This window comes from Pelophylax lessonae (assembly GCF_965119305.1).
Source record: "Pelophylax lessonae genome assembly, chromosome: 9".
NCBI lineage: Eukaryota > Metazoa > Chordata > Amphibia > Anura > Ranidae > Pelophylax > Pelophylax lessonae.
In genome coordinates, this window is record NC_138776.1 from 95,699,864 (window position 1) to 95,722,636 (window position 22,773).

General features: G+C 42.4%; 1 protein-coding gene across 2 annotated transcripts in view; it reads right to left on the minus strand.

Annotated features, from left to right (window-relative positions):
- NT5C2 (5'-nucleotidase, cytosolic II) overlaps nt 1–22,773 on the minus strand; it is a 242,470-nt gene that overhangs the window by 71,171 nt on the left and 148,526 nt on the right. For both annotated transcript variants that reach the window (XM_082268055.1, XM_082268054.1), the window contains exons 6-8: nt 20,969–21,060; nt 12,760–12,817; nt 5,337–5,430 (exon numbers count right to left, since the gene is read on the minus strand). In XM_082268055.1, coding sequence (XP_082124181.1) covers nt 5,337–5,430; nt 12,760–12,817; nt 20,969–21,060 — 244 coding nt within the window. The remainder of the gene's footprint in view (nt 1–5,336; nt 5,431–12,759; nt 12,818–20,968; nt 21,061–22,773) is intronic.

The following is a 22,773-nucleotide window of genomic DNA, read 5'->3' on the forward strand; positions in this document are numbered from 1 at the left end:
GCAGCAACCTTATGTTCCTCATCGCCCACTTTTACTCCCCTTATATCTCTACTGTTCTGTATCGTAATTAATAAAGGTTCCAGCGAGAGGACAAACAGGGGTGAAAGCGGCCCATTATTCAATCCAAAGGGAGGTGAGAGATTTCTGTTTACTTTTACCAATGCAGTCACATTCCTATATAGTGCTTTTATCCATTGGGTCATTCTAGGGCCAATTCCCAGGTCTACTATTATTCCTAGCATAAAGCCCCAGTCTACCCTGTCAAATGCTTTTTCTGCATCTATTGACAGTAGTAGATTCTGGGGCCCTACTGCCTCTAGATATGTGTAATAGGAGCAACGTTCTTATCCCATTATCTTTCCCTTCTCTTCCCGGAATAAATCCAGTCTGATCAGCATGTATCCATTTGGGCATCAATTATTAGAAAAGATGTGCCTCCAGACAGCAGCTATCTGGGCCCATATAGTATAGTACTTAGTGGTGCCCCTATCCTTAAATGAATCATTAGAATAGGAAGGATTGGGAAACAAGGATTTCGGGCACATTGATTATATAAAATCACTTATTGGAAATATCATTTAAAATCATAAAGTAATACAGGCAGATAAATTTGTGTTGAAAATAAGACCCGTGAATGGTCTATATTGTAAGATACAATGGCGGCGGTTCCCCATCCGGGGAGGACATTGCGTTTGCAAACAGAAGCTCATCATGGGCATTCAATACATCTGACTCTAGGAGTCGAGATTACCACAATAGGTTCCTTGCTATAGAACGATCGATACTGAACATAAAGTGACTACCCTCACCTTTATGTGAATGTCTACCTACCAATATATGAGCTTTCTGTAAACGCACAATAGTCCTCCTCGTTAAGTATCAAGGAATTTGAGATGCATGTCTCATTATACAATGTACAGATAATTTAAATGATTTGCTCCAGATGAAGCTTTTCGTAGCAAAGCAAAACATGTTGAGCAATGCAAAGTATTGTATGGTGAAAACTAGTCACGATTTCAGTTGACCCTGTTGACCGGCACCTTGATTTTCCGGGTATCCATCGGCAGGAACCTCCTGAAGCGAAGTATACTGTTTTTGATCATTGTTCAACTGTAATTTTTCTGTACACCTAATTGTATCTAAACTAAGGTCCACCATTTCATGAACTAATGTATCTTACAATATAGACCATTCACGGGTCTTATTTTCAACACAAATTTATCTGCCTGTATTACTTTATGATTTTAAATGATATTTCCAATAAAAAGTGATCTTATATAATCAATGTGCCCGAAATCCTTGTTTCCCAATCCCTCCTATTCTATTCATTTGGGCATCAAGTATTTTAATCTGGTTGCCAGCACTTTTGCATATAGTTTCGTATCAGAGTTTAATAACGCTATTGGCCTATAACTAGAGCACAAGGTTACATATTTTCCATCGTTTAGTATTACCGTTACAAGCGCTTGTAATGATTCTGCTCTCATTTCCTTTCCTTCTCCTATCCCATTCATATATATCCATAGTTTTGGGACTAATATTTCCTTGAACATGCTATAATAACAGATCGTAAATCTGTCAGAGCCAGGGCTTTTCCCTGTCGGTGAATTTTTTAATGCCATTTTTATCTCCTCCTGTGAAATTGGTGCCTCTAACGCTTGCAGTTTTTTTATTGATACTCTGGGTAGTTTTGCTTCCTTTATGTATTTTTGTATCTTTTGATTTATTTTTGTTCTATTTCTTGTGACCCCTTTTGCCTCGCTGTTTATAGTGCACCATAGAAACTTTGGAATGCTTTGGCTATTTCTGTTGTTGAATATAACATTTCTACTCTACTATTTTTTATTTTTTCTATGTAAATAAAGGACTTTTTATTCTTTACTTATTTTAGTTCAATATTTCCCTGGTTTATTCCCCCAATATCATCTTTCTCTAGCCACACTATTAAACACCCGTCTCGTCTCTTCTTCCATTAGTTCTTTTAATTTATCCCTTTTTACTACTAGGATTTGGTGTATTCTCAACCTCCGCTCCCTTTTTTATATTTTTGTTCTAACTCATGTATTTCTGTAATTAATCTATTTTCTAGCTCTTAAAGAAAGAGCTATTATATAATAGCTCTTCCTAGAGCCTTTTGAGATCAACACTCCCCTAATTTATGCCTTGTGGGTTTCCCAGATCGTAGCGTCTGATAAGGCAGGGGTTTCGTTGCATAGGAAATATTGTTCCAGTTCTTTTGCTATCTTTTTTGCGATTTCCACATCTTGTTTCAGTTCTTCATTAAGCCTCCCAGGTGTTTATGTTTTTCTGGGGCCCTGTAAGTTTTATTTTCATCATTACTGGAGCATGGTCTGATAATGTCAAAGTTCCTATTGATGTATTAACCATTGATTCTAGTTTTCTTGCTCAAAAATGTAATAAAAATAATTTTACAAAAAAAAAAAAAAAACATTGATTCTAGTAACCTGTGCTCAATCATATTATAGTCCAAACTTGAGCACGTCCCATGAACAGGAGAAAAAAAAAGTAGTAATCCCTCTCCCTAGGGTGTTGGACTCTCCATGCATCCACTAGTAGACTGTGAAATTTTTCTCACCATCCTCCTATGTGGACCGCCTGTTCCCTGTGCACGGGACATACAATCCAAGAGTGGATCTAAGCAGACGTTAATATCCCCTGCCAAAATCAATTTACCTTTTTTTTATAACTGCATCAGCTTCTCCAATACTTTTTTCAAATATCCTTTTGGGTTATTTGGGCAATAAACATTGGCTACTGTACATTCTATCCCCTGTAATTGCCCATTCAAAAATATATACCGTCCTTCTGTGTCAACCAATCTGTTTTCAAAGGAGAACTTTACGTCCCTTGCCAAGCCAATTGCTACTCCCTTTGATCTCTTGGTTGGGGAATCTCCGTAGTACCATACCGGAAAATATTTTTAATATAATTTCACGTTTGTATCCTGTGCTATGTAGGTCTCCTGTAAGAATAATATACCCACAGAATAGCGTTCGAGTTCCTCGAATAGCCTATGCCTCTTGATTGGTGTTTTTAATCCTCTTATTTTACTTGTCAAGAGATTTAGGGTACTCATGTCTCACCGTCTCCTCTCTCCTCTTGTGCTCCCCCCCCGTTTCCCCCATCCCCCCCTTCCTCCATCGCCCCCACTTCCCCTCCCACCCAGCAAAGTCCTCTCAAGGTAGCTATATTCCTCCATCATCCGTCTAAATTCAAAGTTCAATTTCTCTTCCTAGAGGCTGATTGCCACTGCTCTTCTTCCTGGGTTTCTTCTTCTATGTTATCACGGACCAGCCTATTATATTGGGTATGGGAATTTCCAACATTTTACAGAAGTTTTGCGATTCTTCAGGGAATCTCAGTTTTGCCACATGTCCTTCTTTTCGGGCCTACCAGACATGGTTGAAAACCCCATTTGTAGCAAATGTCCTGGCTTTGCATCAGCTCCAAGAGCGGTTTCAGTAGTCTCCTTCTTCTGATTGTTTCTTGTGACAAGTCTGCAAAGATCTGGAGATTGACCCTTTGTATTTTATTGGTGGCTTCCCTTTCAGACTGTCCCAGATTTGGGCTTTTTCTCCATAGTTCTGAAATCTAATAATTACGTCTCTTGGAGCTTCCGAAGGGGTGCCTCTTGATCTTCTAATCCTATGTATCCTTTCTATTTTTATCTGTTCTGCTTTCTCCTCTGTCTAATCATGGGTTAAAGATTTTCCTCATTTTGTCTGTTAGATCCTCTCCATGTGTCGGTTCTGGCAGTTCATAACAGGTCAGTATTCTTAAGTTTTTCCTTCTATTCCGATTTTCTTGGTCTTCCAATTTGTAGGCCAAATTCCTTTGTTCCATTATTAAAGCTTTAATTTATCCTTTTAGTTAATTTATTGTTTGTATTTGGCTGTCTTGTCAGGTCGCTATGTATTGATGCCATCTCTGTTTTTAAGGACTTTTCAAGTGTTGAGAACATAGCCGCCAATTCCACTTTTGTAGGTAACTGGAAGTTGGCACTCTGATCCACTATACATTCAGACTCCTAGTCACTTTCATGGTCCTGTTCCACTCTTGACTGACAGTATTTGTACCCAATGATGTTCTGTTTTGCCCAGGTTTAGTCTGAGTTCTGCTTGTTTTGCATGGGTTCCAGGATTTTGTTGTTTTCCAACTGCCTACTTATCAGGGACCCCTTCTTGGATTGTGTACTTTTTTTTATTGTTCCTGGGCTTGAGCTAATCTTGGGAGATTTTGCAACCGCTCCCCCTCTTGCTGTTTTTCCTCTCATGTTTGTAATATTCACTGTCCCTCCTAATCGCAGCTCTCTACGTTATTTCCTCAAAGGCCCCATATGGGCGAGAAAAAAAAAAAAAAATACTGATATCATCTGCTAGTTCTTCTATGGGCACAATCAACATCAAGCAATACTAGTCTGGACAGTCCCCAAATTCAAGAGATTCAACAAATACAGGCGAGTAGAGTAAAAAATAAATAAAATTATAAAACTCACCAATCTCCTTATCTAGGCTGGGGTTTGTGTAGGGGCTTTACGGTGTTTTATCAATTTTGTCAGTTTGTCATATCTATAGGGACTCCTCGAGGGGTCTATTCAGGATTCTGTTAAATACGGCTAGGAGATTCTCCCCTTTTTCCCTCGGTTGAGGCTGCCCCGCTTTATGTAGGGACCCCCTGTACCTCGGGCTCTGTCTCTGTCCCTTTTCCGGCCCAGGGCCCCCATCAAGTTTCTCTGCTCTCCCTCCAGTCAGCTGGCACCCTCCTGCACTCCGGGGATACCGCCAAATGTCACTAGGAGTTCTCTGCCGCCTCCAAATACCTCCAAATGCTGTCTGGGTAACTTTAGCGACCTTCGGCTTCCTCCTATCTCCGGGCACTATCCGGATCTCCTCGGCCACTCGTGGCTTCCTCCAGCTCCAGCCACATCTCCGAAGTCAACCACACGTGCATGCCGGATCGACGGCTGCAAGCCTGTCAGGTTTCCCACTCCAAGACAGGTCCAGGCCAAATGATGCAGTACAGAACCTCAGACACAAGGGGGAAAGAGAGAGATTGCTGGGCTGTATTGAGGGAGCGGTGGAAGGGGGAAGGAGAATCGCTAGTCTACGGCTTCATTATGCAGATGGCTGCCTGGAGCTCCAAGCTCGAGCTCCCTCCGGGTGTCATTCATAGGCTCCTCCCCAATAATTTGCCATTGGAACTAAACTGTACATTAAAGATTTTTAACAATGACAATGTGGTGAGGCTATTCTATAACCTTCAAAAAAACAGAACAATCATGGTGTTTTTTTTTAACAAGAACAAGCCAGTGTTACCTTATAATGAACCCAATCAACGGCATCTCTGACATCCTGAAACATGCTCCGGAATGACATGAACAGATCTCCATCTTTAAACCCCTTTTCACAGCTGCAGTAAAAAAAAAAAAAAAGGACATTTTCAATATACGAGTAGTTAGATGGTTAGGTTGCCATTATATACTAACCAATCCAGGGATTTCAAATCTGCAGATTTATAACTGGTATAGCAACCCAGTGCGTTCTTACCTGCACTAGAGAAAATCTGGTTAAAAAAATTAAGTTGCCATTTCCACACTCTAACCACTCCATTCATCTCATAAGTAAATCTTCTTACACTTTTCAACGTTTTCCCTTTGGACTTCACATGTCAAAGTTTAACACACAGGTTACATGTGTGGTATTTTGTGAGACCTAAAAACTTGCAACCATCACCATTTAATTTTTCAGGGCATTTGTTTTATAGGGGTTGATTACTAAAACTGGAGAGGGCAAAATCTCGTGCAGCTCTCAATAGAAAAAAGTATTTGATCCCTATTTTAATGAGTGAAATAAGTATTTGACCCCTTTGCAAAACGTGACTTAGTACTTGGTGGCAAAACTCTTGTTGGCAATCACAGAGGTCAGACGTTTCTTTTAGTTGGCCACCAGGTTTGCACACACCTCAGGAGGGATTTTGTCCCACTCCACTTTGCAGACCCTCTCTAAGTCTTTAAGGATTATGGGATTAAGGTCTGGAGGTCTAGGCCACTCCAGGACCCTAATGTGCTTCTTTACCACTTCTTTGTTGCCTTGGCGGGGTGTTTTGGTTCATTGTCATGCTGGAATACCCATCCACGACCCATTTTTAATGCCCTGGCTGAGGGAAGGATACTAAACCAAAAAGGAAAATTTTTTCCCCTAGGGGTGGGACTTTTTAGGCACCAATAAATTGTATACAATGAATTAGTTTATATAAAAGTTAAATTCTTTATTAATTGATACAGAAAAAAGATTAAAACAAAAAGGCAAGCTAGAACATATTGCACATGAAACAGTTGAACTTAATACCACATAACCCCCGGGCTGTGACCCGACGCGTTTCGGAGTCTTTGGGCTCCTTCCTCAGGGGTGCGCCCTTAGAGGGTGGTCTGTGGATCATTAATACATAACAAATTAGTTTCAACATAATAAATGTAGTTACATTGCGTTTGAGTAGAAAGTTTAATAATAACTTACATAGTTCACTGTGAAAATGAGCATGGATAGCCTGCCTAGTGATTAAAAACAAGTGGGCCGCATATGCTTGTTGTCGATCAGGAGTGCCGTATTCGTGATGTTATAGGTCAAAACCAGAGATCTTAGGTCTTGAAATGTTTCAGGACTTTTAGTGCTAACCAAGTCTTGGTAAAAGACTGGGTAGGAGTAACTGGAACCTCAATTGATAGCAGGTCTGCTGGGCAAAAAATGCATAATTACTGCAGGGTCCAATCAAACAAGACCGTACATGTGCAGGGTGCCCAAAGACCTATATCCTCTGCCCACCATGTCTCTCATATAAAGTCAAAAAGAAATTTATCAACCATATTAGATCAACAGATAAGATAGATAAGCAAAATAAAGACCAAATATCCGTATAAATGTGTCATGCTAGGTATTATGACCATAGCCATGCATATAAAACACTTTGAGAAAAATGGTGAGGGATAAAGGGTCCTATTGGGCATCATGCACAGATAAAGAAGTCAAAAGAACCCCAACACCCTGATCGCATAGATCAGCAGTATTCAGGTAGTAAATTCTTAGGGGTGTAAATCTTTTCTTACCTTGAGGACAGCTATATCTTGTTCACAAAAAATGAGTGGAAGTCCTCACAGGACCTGCGTATCCGGCAAAAGAGCAGATAGCTCTGACGCCAGATACACAGGATTTAAGAAGCGTAGCAATCAGCTGAAAGGTGAATCAGCTGGATTGCTTGCTCTCAGCTGATCGCCGTCAAAGGTTCCCTGAAACGTAAGGGCCGGACACGCCCCCTAACCGGATATCCGGCGGAAGCGTGAGCGGCCGATGCGTTCCACCGACACGGAAGCGTCACTGGTCTGCGTGAAACGCAGGCCAGTGTACTAGACATATACGGCCGCGCTCTGAAAGAGGACGGGATGGACACGTGAATGCCTATATCTGCGGGCGCCAGTAGATGGCGTCCGCCTTTCCGTAGCCCGGCACGGAAAGGCGGACGCCATCTACTGGCGCCCGCAGATATAGGCATTCACGTGTCCATCCCGTCCTCTTTCAGAGCGCGGCCGTATATGTCTAGTACACTGGCCTGCGTTTCACGCAGACCAGTGACGCTTCCGTGTCGGTGGAACGCATCGGCCGCTCACGCTTCCGCCGGATATCCGGTTAGGGGGCGTGTCCGGCCCTTACGTTTCAGGGAACCTTTGACGGCGATCAGCTGAGAGCAAGCAATCCAGCTGATTCACCTTTCAGCTGATTGCTACGCTTCTTAAATCCTGTGTATCTGGCGTCAGAGCTATCTGCTCTTTTGCCGGATACGCAGGTCCTGTGAGGACTTCCACTCATTTTTTGTGAACAAGATATAGCTGTCCTCAAGGTAAGAAAAGATTTACACCCCTAAGAATTTACTACCTGAATACTGCTGATCTATGCGATCAGGGTGTTGGGGTTCTTTTGACTTCTTTATCTGTGCATGATGCCCAATAGGACCCTTTATCCCTCACCATTTTTCTCAAAGTGTTTTATATGCATGGCTATGGTCATAATACCTAGCATGACACATTTATACGGATATTTGGTCTTTATTTTGCTTATCTATCTTATCTGTTGATCTAATATGGTTGATAAATTTCTTTTTGACTTTATATGAGAGACATGGTGGGCAGAGGATATAGGTCTTTGGGCACCCTGCACATGTACGGTCTTGTTTGATTGGACCCTGCAGTAATTATGCATTTTTTGCCCAGCAGACCTGCTATCAATTGAGGTTCCAGTTACTCCTACCCAGTCTTTTACCAAGACTTGGTTAGCACTAAAAGTCCTGAAACATTTCAAGACCTAAGATCTCTGGTTTTGACCTATAACATCACGAATACAGCACTCCTGATCGACAACAAGCATATGCGGCCCACTTGTTTTTAATCACTAGGCAGGCTATCCATGCTCATTTTCACAGTGAACTATGTAAGTTATTATTAAACTTTCTACTCAAACGCAATGTAACTACATTTATTATGTTGAAACTAATTTGTTATGTATTAATGATCCACAGACCACCCTCTAAGGGCGCACCCCTGAGGAAGGAGCCCAAAGACTCCGAAACGCGTCGGGTCACAGCCCGGGGGTTATGTGGTATTAAGTTCAACTGTTTCATGTGCAATATGTTCTAGCTTGCCTTTTTGTTTTAATCTTTTTTCTGTATCAATTAATAAAGAATTTAACTTTTATATAAACTAATTCATTGTATACAATTTATTGGTGCCTAAAAAGTCCCACCCCTAGGGGAAAATTTTCCTTTTTGGTTTAGTAGCTATTCCCGGGATGTGGCACCGTTGGGATCCAGACTACATGAGCAATCTTTTTTGTGGCTGAGGGAAGGAGGTTCTCACCTAAGATTAGACCGTACATGGCCCCGTCCATCGTCTCTTTGATGTGGTGAAGTTGCCCTGTCCCCTTAGGACAAAAACACCCCCAAAGCATAATGTTTCCACCTCCATGTTTGAAGGTAGGGGTGGGGTTATTGGTGTCATAGGCAGCATTCCACCTCCTCCAAACACGAGTTGAGTTGATGCCAAAGAGCTTGATTTGATCTTATCTGACCACAGGTCCGCCATCGGGGGGGGGGGGGGGGGGGGAACAAGCCCATACATATGCAAGGGGCCCCGACCCTATAAGGGCCCGGTCGCCGGGGTCCATACTTGCCAACTGTTTCTAGTGATCTGTCCCGCTACAGCTCAGTCCTGGGCTTTCTCCCAGAATCTGGGCTGTGGTGACAGCAGCAGTGTAATTACTTCTAAATACATACACTGCAAGGAGGTCAATGTATTTAGAAGACCTGAGTTTACTTTCAATCTCCCCCAGCGGTTTTCTGAACAGGTGCTCTGTGCCCTCCGATCCTCCCCCCTTCCCCCCACCCCAATCTTCTGCTCAGAGAAGCCAGAGCCCAGCTAGTGCTGACACTATGCAGTGAGGAAGGTGAGCTGAGGAAAGTATGTGCAAATAAGCAGATAGCCTTTCATGTCGGGATACAGGATTGATTTCTTTGTAGACACTGGCAAGGAGAGTCGGAAGAGCAGGCGTGTGTGTGTGTGTGTGTGTCTGGGGAGGCAGCTAAGTCTGCAGTCTCCCTTCATAGCGGATTCAAATCTCTCAAACAGACACACATTACTGTATAAGCATCCCCCATCACTCTGTGTATGTCCACATAATGTGAACTTAATTTATGACCATTTAGCCCTGTGTTATCCAAACTTTGTACAGTGAAAAGCTAATCACATAAACTAAACATGCTATATACAAATAAACAGTGCTCACACCTATTTGCATGGTAGCATTATTGTATGGACACGTATTAGTTAGAGAATCATTTATGTCTATGGAGGATTGTTATTTTGGGTTTACTCACCGGCTCAGTTCACACATACAGGTGCGACCAAGCATGGGTGTATTTTTCATGCATCACGTGTAGGGCAGCCCATTCATTTAAATGGGCTGCTATATATGCAAGCGACTAAAATCATATCCCTCCTGAACTCCCCTTAAAAAGAGAAAGACGCTGGTCTTCATCATAGCAGAACGAATGTCTGAATACACCGGCATTGTCATGATGTGGATCTTGCAGCTGCAAAACCCATGAGCCACACATGCATGGTAAGCAGCACCATCCAGGAAAATACAGCAGGGGAGCAACAGCAGAACAAGCATCGTCCCACCCTAGTAGCTATATACAGAGGAGACCCTTGCATATAAAAAGGGAACTTTTCTAAACTGTGGGCATTAGCGCTTGGTTCCTTATATGTTCCTGCTATGGGTGAAGAAACTGTGCAAACTATTAAAACGCTCCCAAATCATAAAACCCTGGGACTGGATGGACTTTCCTATAAATACTAAAAACCTTTCCTCCCGATTCTTCTCCCATCTCTTTGCTGAATATATGATGAGGTCTCTTTGCTGAATATATGGGGATGTCTCTTTCCTGCTCTCTGGCCAAAATATAATTCACTACTGTTAAATCTTGAGAGCACTGATGACCTGCAATACACTTTTCTTTTTCATATATTAAGTTGTAAGAGCATTAAAATAAAAGTGGGTGCACTGAAGGACTCGTGGGCAAGCCAATGGGAAGATTCATTGTGATGGCCAGTGAGTGGGCCCTGGGGAATGTTGGTGGTCAGACTCAGGGGTGCCCAGGCCTAAAGCTGTGTAAGGGGCCCCAGAATTTTTGATGGCTGCTCTGTCTGACCACAACACTTTCACCTAGTTCTCCTCTGAAATTTGCTAATGAACATCTGAATTATTCAGACGGGCCTGTACATGTGCTTTCTTGAGCAGGGGGACCTTGCGGGCCCTGCAGGATTTTAGTCCTTCACTGCGTAGTGTGTTACCAATTGTTTTCTTTTTGATTCCTCACAGTTCTCATGATCATTGAAACTCCACAAGGTGAGATCTTGCATGGAGCCCCAAACCGAGGGAGATTGACAGTCATTTTGTGTTTCTTCTATTTGTGAATCATCGCACCAACAGTTGTCACGCTCTCAGCTGCTTTGCGATGGTCTTGTAGTCCATTCCAACCTTGTGTAGGTCTAAAATCTTGTTCCCTGACATCCTTAGACAGCTCTTTATTCTTGGACATGGTGGAGAGATCGGAATTCTATTGATTGCTTCTGTGGACAGGTGTCTTTTGTACAGGCAACAAGCTAAGATTAGGAGCACTCCCTTTAAAAGAGTGCTCATAATCTCAGCACCTGCATAGAAGACACCTGGGAGCCAGAAATCTTGCTGATTGATAGGGGATCAAATACTTATTTCACTCATTAAAATGCAAATTAATTTATAACTTTTTTGAAATGCGTTTTTCCGGATATCTTTGTTGTTAATCTGTCTTTTACTGTTAAAATAAACTTACCATTAAAATTATAGACAAATTATTTCTTTTTCAGTGGAAAAACGTACAAAATGAGCAAAATGAGCAACGGATCAAGTACTTTATTCCATCACTGTATTTGTGTCAAACAAAATTAAATAAATTTACTACAGTGTTGCATGAACGCGCAATTGCCGGATACACGGTGAGGGGGGCGCTTTATATATATATTTTTATGTTTTACTTTTATATTTTGGCACTTTCCCTTTACATTTTTTTTAATCACTTTTATTCCTATCACAAGGAATGTAAACATCCCTTGTAATAGGAATAGGGCATGACAGGTCCTCTTTACAGTGAGATCTGGGGGTCTATAAATCCCCAGATCTCGCCTCTAGGCTGGAAAGCCTAAAATAAAAAAAATAAAAAATAAAATGTTCTCGGCTTCCCAGCTGAGGCAACAGCACTGTTTACAACTAACGTGACAACCTAATGTAGCGCCCGGCCACCGAAAGGCCTTAGAGATGACCGGGGACCATCTGGTCCTCAGACAGCACTATGGGAAAGGGGCGCCGCTGGCTGATTCATTTTTGGGCGGGCCGGTAGAAGCACCGGAGGGTGGTGGGAAGGGGATGTCCCCTCGCGCCGCCTGTAAAAACAATCAAGCAGCTGAACAGCCGCTATGATTGTTTTACGGTGCAGGGAATCGCCGGCAGAAAAAGAAGTTATCTGGATGATGCCTGTAGCTCTAGTTGTATTAAACCCTCAGCATTTTTTTTAGCTTAAATAGTAACTCCACTTTTATTGAGGGGAAAAAAAAAAGAAAAAAACATTCCACTCTGGTTGATCTATGTACATTGTGGGGATTTTAACTAACTTTGTTGCAGATTCCTACCTTTTGTTATTCTGATGAAATAATTGTTTGTTTGTGTTCATGTGCAAAGTGAATGGGAGTGACTTTTTTTTTTTTTTTAATTATTAGTGATCAGCTGCTGCACTTGCTACTATTATTATAAGGAAAGTGGTAGGGTCTGCATCTCTTTAGACATGATTCCCCTTTGGGTATGGGTGCTCAACCTGTTGCCTTCCAGCTGTTGAGGAACTACAAGTCCCATCATGCCTCTGCCTTTGGGAGTCATGCTTGTACCTGTCAGCCTTGCAAAGCGTTATAGGACTTGTAGCTCCGCAATAGCTGGAGGGCCACAGGTTCAACATGCCTGCCTTTGGGAGTATCTCACCAAAAATGACATTTTTGCAGGGGATTCCCAAAATCTTATTTGTATCTTAGTGCAAACTTCTGTGAAAATCAGTAAGCCAATCACACAAACAGGAAGCACAGGTATTGCTAAAATAAGCCCTTACCTCTTGTATCTGTCACAGTTAGTGAAGAAATCTACCAGGCAGGCCAGTAGGTAGGTTTCTGAAATAGACAAAAAGCATTGTGGCAAATATATTGGAATAATAAAACCACATAACTTTTAATGAGTTCTTATGAATTGTGCATTTTATAGAAAACTATACAGGAAATAAGAGGACATTACTAATATGATTCACTTGACAGACACAGCTAGACCAAGGCCCAGGTTTGCACTAGATGCGGTGCAAATTCACAGCTAATTCGCTGCATATTCCGCACTGCATCAGAATCACAGGCAGTTCACACTGTGCTCTGCGAACCGCCGCAGGTGTCAATGTAAAGTTAATGACACTCCCAAATAAGTTCACAGAACGCAGTACGAACTGTAAAATTGCACAGGAATCAGATCGCATGGGTGTTCACACCCATGCGATCCTATTCCAGTGCGGACCAAAAAAAAGAGTCTTGTACCATTTTGGTCTGAAAGCGATGCAAATACAGTCATACAATCTGTATGGCTGAATGTGCAGCGCACAGACATCACATGTCATCTGCACAGCAACGTGGTGCACATCACATGCAATGTCCGTTGTTCGCAACAGTGTGAACCGGGCTTAAAAGAGCTAACTCATTAGGAGTATGAGGAAGCTGCTAACAAGCAGTCATTAACTTTGTGTATTCAAAAATCCAGGGTGGAACATTTAGGAAACCCCCTCCCATAAATTAAAATAATTTTCAGTAATATAATACATACACATATAGTATAAAAAAGCCATCCCATGTGGATCAATGATGGTTTAAAATGCATTTCAATTTTAGAAAACAGTCTTTCCTAACCACAGTGTATGAGAGGCACCACGTTGAATTATACACTGAAGTTTTAGTAAGCTCCTCTGTGAATGGACGAGTCATTTTTTACAGTTACCATTTTACATGTAGGGGTGGAATTTTAAAACTAACTGTTCTAACTATTCATTATATGGGATTAGACATCAAACAATATATATGCTAAAGTTCTATATACTTCTTAGTGAGAAGAGTGACACTTCTTTATGGGAGGAACTTTGCACTCTTCTGCCCACTGACCAATGTCGGGGGAATTTCCTTCCAGCGAAAGTTCGTTAAGAAATGCCCCTGGGATTTTTATTGTGGTCCGTTGCTCCCTGTCGTGATAATCCCAGGTTAACCTTTTTATTGTGCTAGTATCTATAAGGGATGGAGCCCAAGTTTACGCTGCTCTGACATGAGTCGCAACTTCTGATCCAACTTTGCCCTGCAACTTCTATTTCTATGGCACTGAAGTCAAATCAAAGTCAAACCAAAGTAGTGCAGGAACCTTTTCTAAAGCCAGAGCAACTGTCGGATCAGTTAAGACGGTATGGCAGAGCGTTGCCCTCCCAGGGTCTAGAGGTTGTGACCTAGAGTTCTCATCCAGATGGGTTGAGGAGCTCCAGGGAGCTTGTGACAAAGAGGAAACTGGCTTTTCCATTTCCTCAGTGTTTTCAATTAAAAGTCCAGTTTGGGACCTGGAGCCTGGAGATTTCCAAGTAATCCGGGTGGTATGAAATCTCAAATCCTGGGCCCAGCTATTCAGAATAGGCAGCATACTACTTGGTTAGGTGTGTACTGGGCTTTTAGTAGTAACCTGACCATGGTTCTGGGCTCCACCCCAGCAGACAGGTCTGGCCCAGAAGTCAGGAGAGCTCCACACGGGAGTCAGTGCAGCAAGAGACTGTTCGCTGTGTGCACCAAGGTGGTCAGTGAACAGTATGTAAGAGACAGACGCAGGCCTGGAGTGTAAGGCCAGAACGGCAGTGGTGCAATGTTTGTTGAAGGAGAAGAAATGCTGAAAACCCCTGCGAGGGAAACCTTTGTTTGTGATTGCTGATCTTTCTTTTATTAAAAATGGGCAATAAAAGTCCTAAAAAAGAAGACAAGCGAGTGGCTGTGTCCTTAAACGCTCTACCTTTGATGCTAGTTCTCACATATGGTAGAGGATGCGGGCAGTCAAAACTAAAAAAAGAAGCAAGGATGGCTGAGATGTGAGACAGAGCTCTGTGGCTGGAGGGGTTGTTATCGCCAGAAAGAGCCCCATATATGCCTGAACAGAGTTTGCCAAGGAGAGAGATAGCTGCTGTTGTCCCCAACAACACTGGTAACAGGAGACCAGCTATTTTAGAGTCCTAAGCTTAAAAGAGGATACAGTGTGGGAAGCCTGGACAAGACACAGATGGAAGAGCGCTGTTTGCGGTGCAGTGAGTGGGAGCATGCAGTCTCCAATTGCCCTTTGTCCCAGCCTCCAGTGCAAAGCTACCTAGCAGAGCAAAGGTCTGCATCGGTGTTTGACAAGCCTGCTTGGAGTTCCAGGAATAAGCAACAGGCTTACCAGAAGTTTGAGTGCGGTTGCCATAGCAATGATGTCAAGGCTGCAGTGCAGACCACATGAGAAAAATGGATTGCCAGCAGAAGATTACGGCAAGTTAAGAACAGCGATGCTTCGTGGGGAGAGAAGTCGTCATGTTTGGGAGAGGCAGCCAAGTGCAGCTGTGGGAGCGCTGTTTCCCATAGCAACAGGAGAAAATGTGCCAACTGGAAGGAGGAGCTACAGAGGAGAGAGGGTTTACCATACCCAAAGATATACCAAAGTGTTTCTGCATGTTGGGAGTGTGCCATCCACCTTAGCAACAGGAGAAAGTCACCAAGGACCATGCCTGGAACATGGCCAATAGAAGTGCAGCAGAAGAAAGTCAACGAACTCAAATGAAGATGGCAACATTAGTTACATTTATGGGTAAGACTGTTGCTAGTAAAATCATGGAAAAGACTGACTCGCTGCAGTCCCGTGTCCAGTGGGGAGGTAAGTGTTAAAATTTAATGGGATAATGTGAAACTTACTAAGGAGTATGACAATACTGCTATTGAGTTGACTAACGCTGAAAATGTGATGCTTAATGAAAATGAAGTTGCTGCTAAGTTGAATGAGGTAGGGGTGATCGGTAAGCAGGGTATGCTATCTCCCCTAGCAACATTATATAAGGCTGCAGAGGTGTCCCTAGAAACCTCCAGGGAGCTGTGTGTGTTTGAGTCAGAAATTGCCCAGGACAACTATGGTGCCTCTCTGATGGAAAAAGGGTACTTAAACCTGGTGATGAGAATTTGTTAAATGCCAAAACTGAAATGTGTGAAAATGCTCATGGTGATAATGGGTTAATGCAGTCAATAAAAAATTAAAGGTTGATGTCTTGAATACAGCTCAATCTACTCACTGTGGTGAGGGTGGGGTACTGCAACATGTTGTGGTTAAAAATGTATTACCACAGCCTAGTTGGAACAAAAGTGATATTTGCAAGAGGTCTGTTGCTGAGCCACTCTGTCCCTCGGTGTCTACTCTGGCAATTGGTGCAGTACCTCTGAAGGGAGCGCAGATATAAGACTGGGACAGGTGGGCAAAAAGCCTCTTGGCTTTATTGGAAAAGGCCTCTGTTAGTAACAGTGGAGTGGACATGATTTCTGCTGTGCCAGATGAAGGACCTGCAGAGCAGCTAATAGGCAAGGGTGCACTTGCTGCTGCAGATGAGATCTCTCATGAGATGGAAGCGTCAATTAAGGGCGAAACCACAGCAGAGGTCGTGTCCACGGTCCACGAAGGACCCAATTAATGTGGTAATGCGTGGCATGCTGCCAAACAATCTGGTGTTGGTGGAAGTGCCTGATGGCACAAGTACAAATCAAGTGATAGGGTTCACCAATTCAAATATAGAATTATGTAGTGATGGTCAGTTGTCAGGACAGTTGCTGGAAGATGTTCATGTGCCAGTGAAGTTGGTGGATAGTGATGTCGCCGTGGGAGACAATCACTCCGCTCTGTGTGATTGCTCTCCAGACACTGCCCTGCCAAACACTGAAATTAATTATGATAAATTGGGTGAGGGTCAAGTTGGCATGGTTGCTGCTAATCTTGAAAATGTAATGAGATGGGTAATGGCCCAAGAGACACAGCAGAGGTAAAAGGTGCCTTAGAAGTAGGCCCCCTTCAGGTTCAGGAAGGTAATTTAAGGAAAGTGGCATATCTCATTCAAAGCCTCAACTTCTCATTTAAGGAAAGATTTTCCACAATTTATTCAGCGCCAGGGAAAGAAAACATTTAATAGCTTACCCGCTTGGAAGGAAAACTTGGATAAAGAGCTGGGATCCTTAAAAGGAACTTACTGCAGTCATATAGGAATGTTAGAAATGAAACTGACTAAATAAAGCATGCAGAGTACATAGGGAAACAAGCGAAGCTAAGATTGGACAGTAAGAAGGTGGCTGTACATAGAAGGCAGAGAGAGACCCGTGTCAGCCCAATAAAAGTGGCCACACTTATTGCTAATAAGGTGTTTAGAAAGGTGACCCCTTTAAAAAGGTAAAGGGAAAAGGGTTGGAGACAACTGAACAAGTCCTGGTTACATTTCCAGATAGTAAAATGACGAGTGTGAACCAAAAGAAAGGAGTTTGCTTTTGGAAGCGCAAATGTAAAAAGTCATGGGGATGTCCGTGTAGTGCCCAAGTCAGTATAGCAGGGGGACACAGAGGGGGACACAGGGGAAGTCACCTCACAAGACAGGCAACACAGTTTCCCTTTAAAAGTGATGTCGTCGGGAATGGGCCCATGTGGGTGATAGCTGGCACAGAGGTGCACAGCTGAAAAGTTTAGGCTTGTATGTACCACCCTCTACTGAGTCGAAACAAGGGGAGGGGGGGGGGGATATGTGGCAGAGCATTGCCCTGCCAGGGTCTAGAAAGAGGTTGTGACCCAGAGTTCTCAACGAGACATGTTGAGGGGTTCCAGGGAGCTTATGACATGAAGAAACTGGCTTTTTAGTTTCCTCAGAGTTAGTAAGTCCAGTTTGGGACCTGGAGGCTGGAGATTTTTTAAGTGCTCCGGGTGGGATGAAATCTCCAATCCTGGGTCCAGCTACTCAGAACAGCCAGCATACTTATTGGTCAGGTGTGTGCTGGGCTTTTAATAGTAACCTGACCATGGTTCTGGGCTCCACCCTGGCAGACAGGAGGTCTGGCAAAGGAGTCAGTAGGGCTCCACGTGGGAGCCAGTGCAGCAAGCGGCTGTTAGCTGTGTGCACCAAGTTGGTAGGTGAACAGTCTGTAGGAGACAGTGGTGCAAGTACAAGCCAGAAGGTCTGAATATTGCTTGTTGACGGAGAAGAAATGCTGAAAACCCCTGTGAGAGAAACCTATGCTTGTGATTGCTGAACTTTCTTAATAAAAATGGGCAAGAAAAGCCTTCAAAAAAAGACAAAATGTCCAATGTCCTAGCATTCTTTTTTCTTAACTTTATTTAAAAGTCACAATGTCACCAGCAGTAACTTTAGGTGGGTTGCGGTGCATTACGGAGGAATACTGCATGCAGGGCCGGTGCTACCTAAAGGCAAGGTAGGCGCCAGCCTAGAGCACACATCAGTGGGGGGTGGCACTTGTCCTACCTCCCCTTCATTGTCCATCACTTGTGGAGTAGCATACCTTGAGTCCCAACAGACCCAAGCCAGCGGGGCATACAGCCGCAATGAGAGCGTGTGTGAGTCCATGAGTGGAGCTGTCAAAATGAAACTCTAATATCGGCAAGGGCGGGGCCGATATGTGGGGCTCTGCCCCTTTGTTCCGTATAGAGAAAACAGCCAGCATTTACACATTGGTGGGCGGGGAAGGTGGCAGGAGGAGGGACCAACTACTACATGTGCACCCACAGCTCTGTATAATACAGGTTGATTATGCAGAGCTGTGAGTGCACATGCAGTAGTTGGTCCCGCACTCTGCCACTTTCACCTAATCACACCCCACTGTCTGCATACCTATGAAAAGGGCACATGGATTCAAGGAAGTAAATGCTACATTAATCAGCAACCCTTACTCAAGATGGCCACTGCTAGAAATGCTAAGGGGTGTTTTTCAAAGTGATTTCTCAACAAATAAAAATCTTGGAGACATGGATAGATTCTTGGGTATTTTAATTAAATAAATAAATAGCATTTTCAGTTTGTGGTGCTCTCATACAGTTTAGTTTCACTTTAAATGGTTAGTCTCAACCCTCTGACACTTTGTCTAGACAGCTTGATCTGTTGAAAGAAATTGAAAATGAACAGTCTGGCTGGCCAGATCAATAGGTGAAAATAAAGGAAAGAAAACTAAAAAAAAACAAAACTAAAGCAGCAACTACATAAAAGAATTGGTAGGCTGCAATATTATACATTTTTGTTTTTCGGTTCAATGCTGCTTTAAGCCTGTATTTCTTGGGTGTTTGTACCAATGTGTTCTTGTGCTAAGAAAATACTGTATTTTTATAAATGATATTCTTTTTAACATTTTTGTACATACAGCATTGTCGTTGCATCTTTGTGCCAAGATAATAGGTTAGAAATCTGTAAGAAGGTCACATGATGCACATTAGATAACCTCCTGTTTACCAGAATACTGACAGATTGAGCTGCAACTACAAGATTTTGTTATGTCATGTGGAGAAATAAGATGTAAGAGATGAAAGTGCATCTTGCTTAATCCATCAGAATTGAGCACAAGCCTGTGTAATTAAATCATATTCTGCTCAATAGCCCTTTATCTTGTATATTGTTACATGTTCTTCATGAGAAATATTTTCTATTTTTAAGAAAAAGATGGGCCTCGCTCTGACTCAGTCCACAATGTAATGCAGGCACCAGTAAATCAGTACAGAGAACAGTGGTAATACTCAATGGTTGGCTATTTATTAGCATAAGCATATTGTTAGTGGTTGATGCCTGGGAGAGTATACGATTACAAGACCCACCAAAAACTTAAAAAAAAAAAAGACAATAGCACAGTTCACTTATAAGGGTTCGTTCTTTGCACATCTTTTAAAGAAAAACTCTACAATGATGTGATGTAAAGCACCTTGCGAGGAACCCAGACTGTGAAGCCCTTGGCAAGATATTCTGGTTTGAAAACTGGGTTGTCAGTGGTGATCCTACTCTAGCCTCCAGCCTCTGGTTTCTTCACTTTGCTCTGAAGTTTGAAGTATTCAGCCTATGGGATCAGCTATCCTAATAGCTGATAGGCACAGAGACCAGAAGCTGTGAGAAAATTAGAGCTACAGGTGAAAGTCTCTGAGCAGAATAGGGCACAGTGCACATTATAACCTTTTATTCAGGGCACTCCTAATTACAACATTGGAAAGGTCTTCCTTAACATTGTAGTCTTCAAGGTTTAATTAAGAGAAATGTGCACACCACACAAGATACTGAGAGGAAAACTACGAAGAGATATTAAATGGCAGATTATTTCACCTAAAATAAAAATCAGGTAGGAAATTCAAAACGGAGCAGATTAATTCTTTCCCCAGGAACGATCATCCAGAGGATGTCTGGAAAGTCTGCATTAACATGATTATTGCCAGTTCAAGAGTTAAACTCCAAGTTTGGTAGACGCTGCACTGGAGAAGCCCCCAACATTTTAACTTTGTTGTATATGTATCTTTTCTGGTGCTGTCTTTATTGCAATCAAATGACGTCCTGGGTTGTCTTTCCAGTGGTGGCAGTGTGCCATCCTCAATAATGCAAAGAATAGAGGGGAAAGATGTCATGTAGGGACATGGACGCTGTTTTCTGCATCAGTCTCTTTTGAGCCTTGTGCGGCTTTAGAATGTACCCCAGAGGTGTGTCTGACAGCCTGTTCTCAAAAGGAAGTGGAGGCCACTTTCCAGAGGATGGCTGGTGGATACAACTGGAAAAGAATGCAATGTGCAACACTGAAGAATGGAGAGATATGCGTAAAAACCTTGCGAGCAACTTTGTGAATCTAAATAGCTGCTGACACCTATCACATCTCATATACATGTGTGAATCTTACTGAAATAAAAAAAAATTCTTCAAAAAACATGTGTTACGCTCTTTTGCTTCTAAAGAAAACATGTAAACCAATGTGATCAATATATGACTCCCGTGCACAACTATACACATTGCTATCAAAATATCATTTTGATAGCAATGTGTGTAGTTGTACACTGGTGTCATCTAGATTAATCACATTGGTTACACGTTTTATTTGGAGGGAAAGGAGCGCCAACACATGTTTTTTGAAGAATGGAGAGCGTTTGGGATCTTTTGTTTAAATGGAGAGGGGGTGGATTTTTTTTTTTACATTGTTAGTGGAGTTGAACTTTAAAATAGTGGCATATTCTTTTACCTGGTAAATTGAACAGGGTATTGAGGATGTAGAAGCGATCTGTGTCATCTCTCTGGATAAATTTATTTGGATACTGTTCCCTAATTTCAGGTCTATGGAGAAAAGAAAAAAAACATTTTTTTATTAACAATTCCACCTGCTACACAGTTTAACACATTTTGCTGCTAATTGCACTTCCATGGAAACAGTAAAATCAACCAAGGGGAAGTAACACATATTCTCACAGTGCTATCACACTTCCATTTGGAAATGATACAAGCTATACATTGTTCTTCACAAGGAACACAACACACAAAACTGCAGCTAACAATAAAAAAACATTTCATAAACCTTACCATAGGGCACTGACTGCAAATGTGACTTGACCCTCCAGACAAACTGGTTAAAGCTTTTGTTACCCCAGCATTTCCTATCACTGATATGTGGCTGCTGTACCATGTACTTGTATGAAAAGTCTCCTGTTCTCTTTGTATTGCTTCCTCTGTGTGAAATCCCTGGTGTTCTGCCAGTGCCTCTGCTCTCCTATTAAAAACTGGCCACACTAAGCAGATCACAACAGATCACTAACACATTGTAGTCCATTCTCTAGCTCTGCTGGGAACTCAGCATTCTCTCCTCCAATGATCAGACTTGTACTGACACGCCCCCCCCCCCCCTTCACAGCCTTTCACTGCAGTGATCAGTGTGCTGTTGCTTCTCCCCCCCCCCCCCCCCCCCAGCTCTTATGCAGCTGAGAACAGGGGGAAATGTGATCACTTAATAAAAAGGGGGGGAAAAAGAAAAGGTATTTATGATTTTTACAATCAGCATCAAACCTCAGCTTGTTCTTTTAGGCTTTGGCAATAAAACCTGGAAGCTGATTGGTTTCTATAAAGAAGTGAGCCTGATTTTGCACTCTCTAACTTTAGTAAATAAGCCCCACATCCTGTTGTGAGCTTAAAACAAAGTATTTTGGGAAGCTGAGCAGTGTCAGTCCTGTCCAGGGTATTTTGCTAAATTACTCAGACCTATTGCCTATGGTACTGTATACAACATAGACAATATTAATTTTGTAGTCCTAATATAACTAACTGGGCTAATTACACTCCATCAAATAAAGAAAGTTTGCACAAGAAGCAAGAACAGCTCTGATTTTCTGATATATCAACTCTCATTAGGTCTGTTGAATATCCTGAATATCCCAGTGAACGAAACATATTCAATGGAATATTTACAGGACCTAAATGGAGCAAATAAAAAAAGTTAATTGTTAGTGGGTAACGCAAACAGAATTTTAGAATGCATCACTAGTGAGGTCACTAGGAAGGAAGGAGGCCCCGATTCCTTCTGATTCCCCCATATAGGTCTTTAGTTAGACCTCATTAGGATACTGTTTCCAGCTCTGGAGACCTCACTTATGCCAGCCATAGATGGATCGAAACTTGGCTAGTTCAGCAGGGAGGAACCAGCCGAAATTCGATCCATCTATTGGCAGGCTGGTTATACTGAAGTCGATCCAACCAGCCTTCGAAGTTTTTGCATCCGATCACAGCCGGCAGCTATAGCGAACAGTGATCATTGTGCTGTGCCAGTGTTGTGCCGAACACAATAGCGCTGCAGATGCAATTCCCTCATCAACACAGTCAGTTTAATCAAGCAAGTAATCAAGCAGGGTAATCAAGCCCCTGGTGGAAGGAAAGAAAATCTTATAATCTATGCCTTGCCTTACTAAAAGCTATTGATAAGATAGAATGAGTCCAGAGACAGGCAACAAAAATGGTAAAAGGTCTGTGTGATAAAACATCCGGAGAGACTTCAGGAACCTA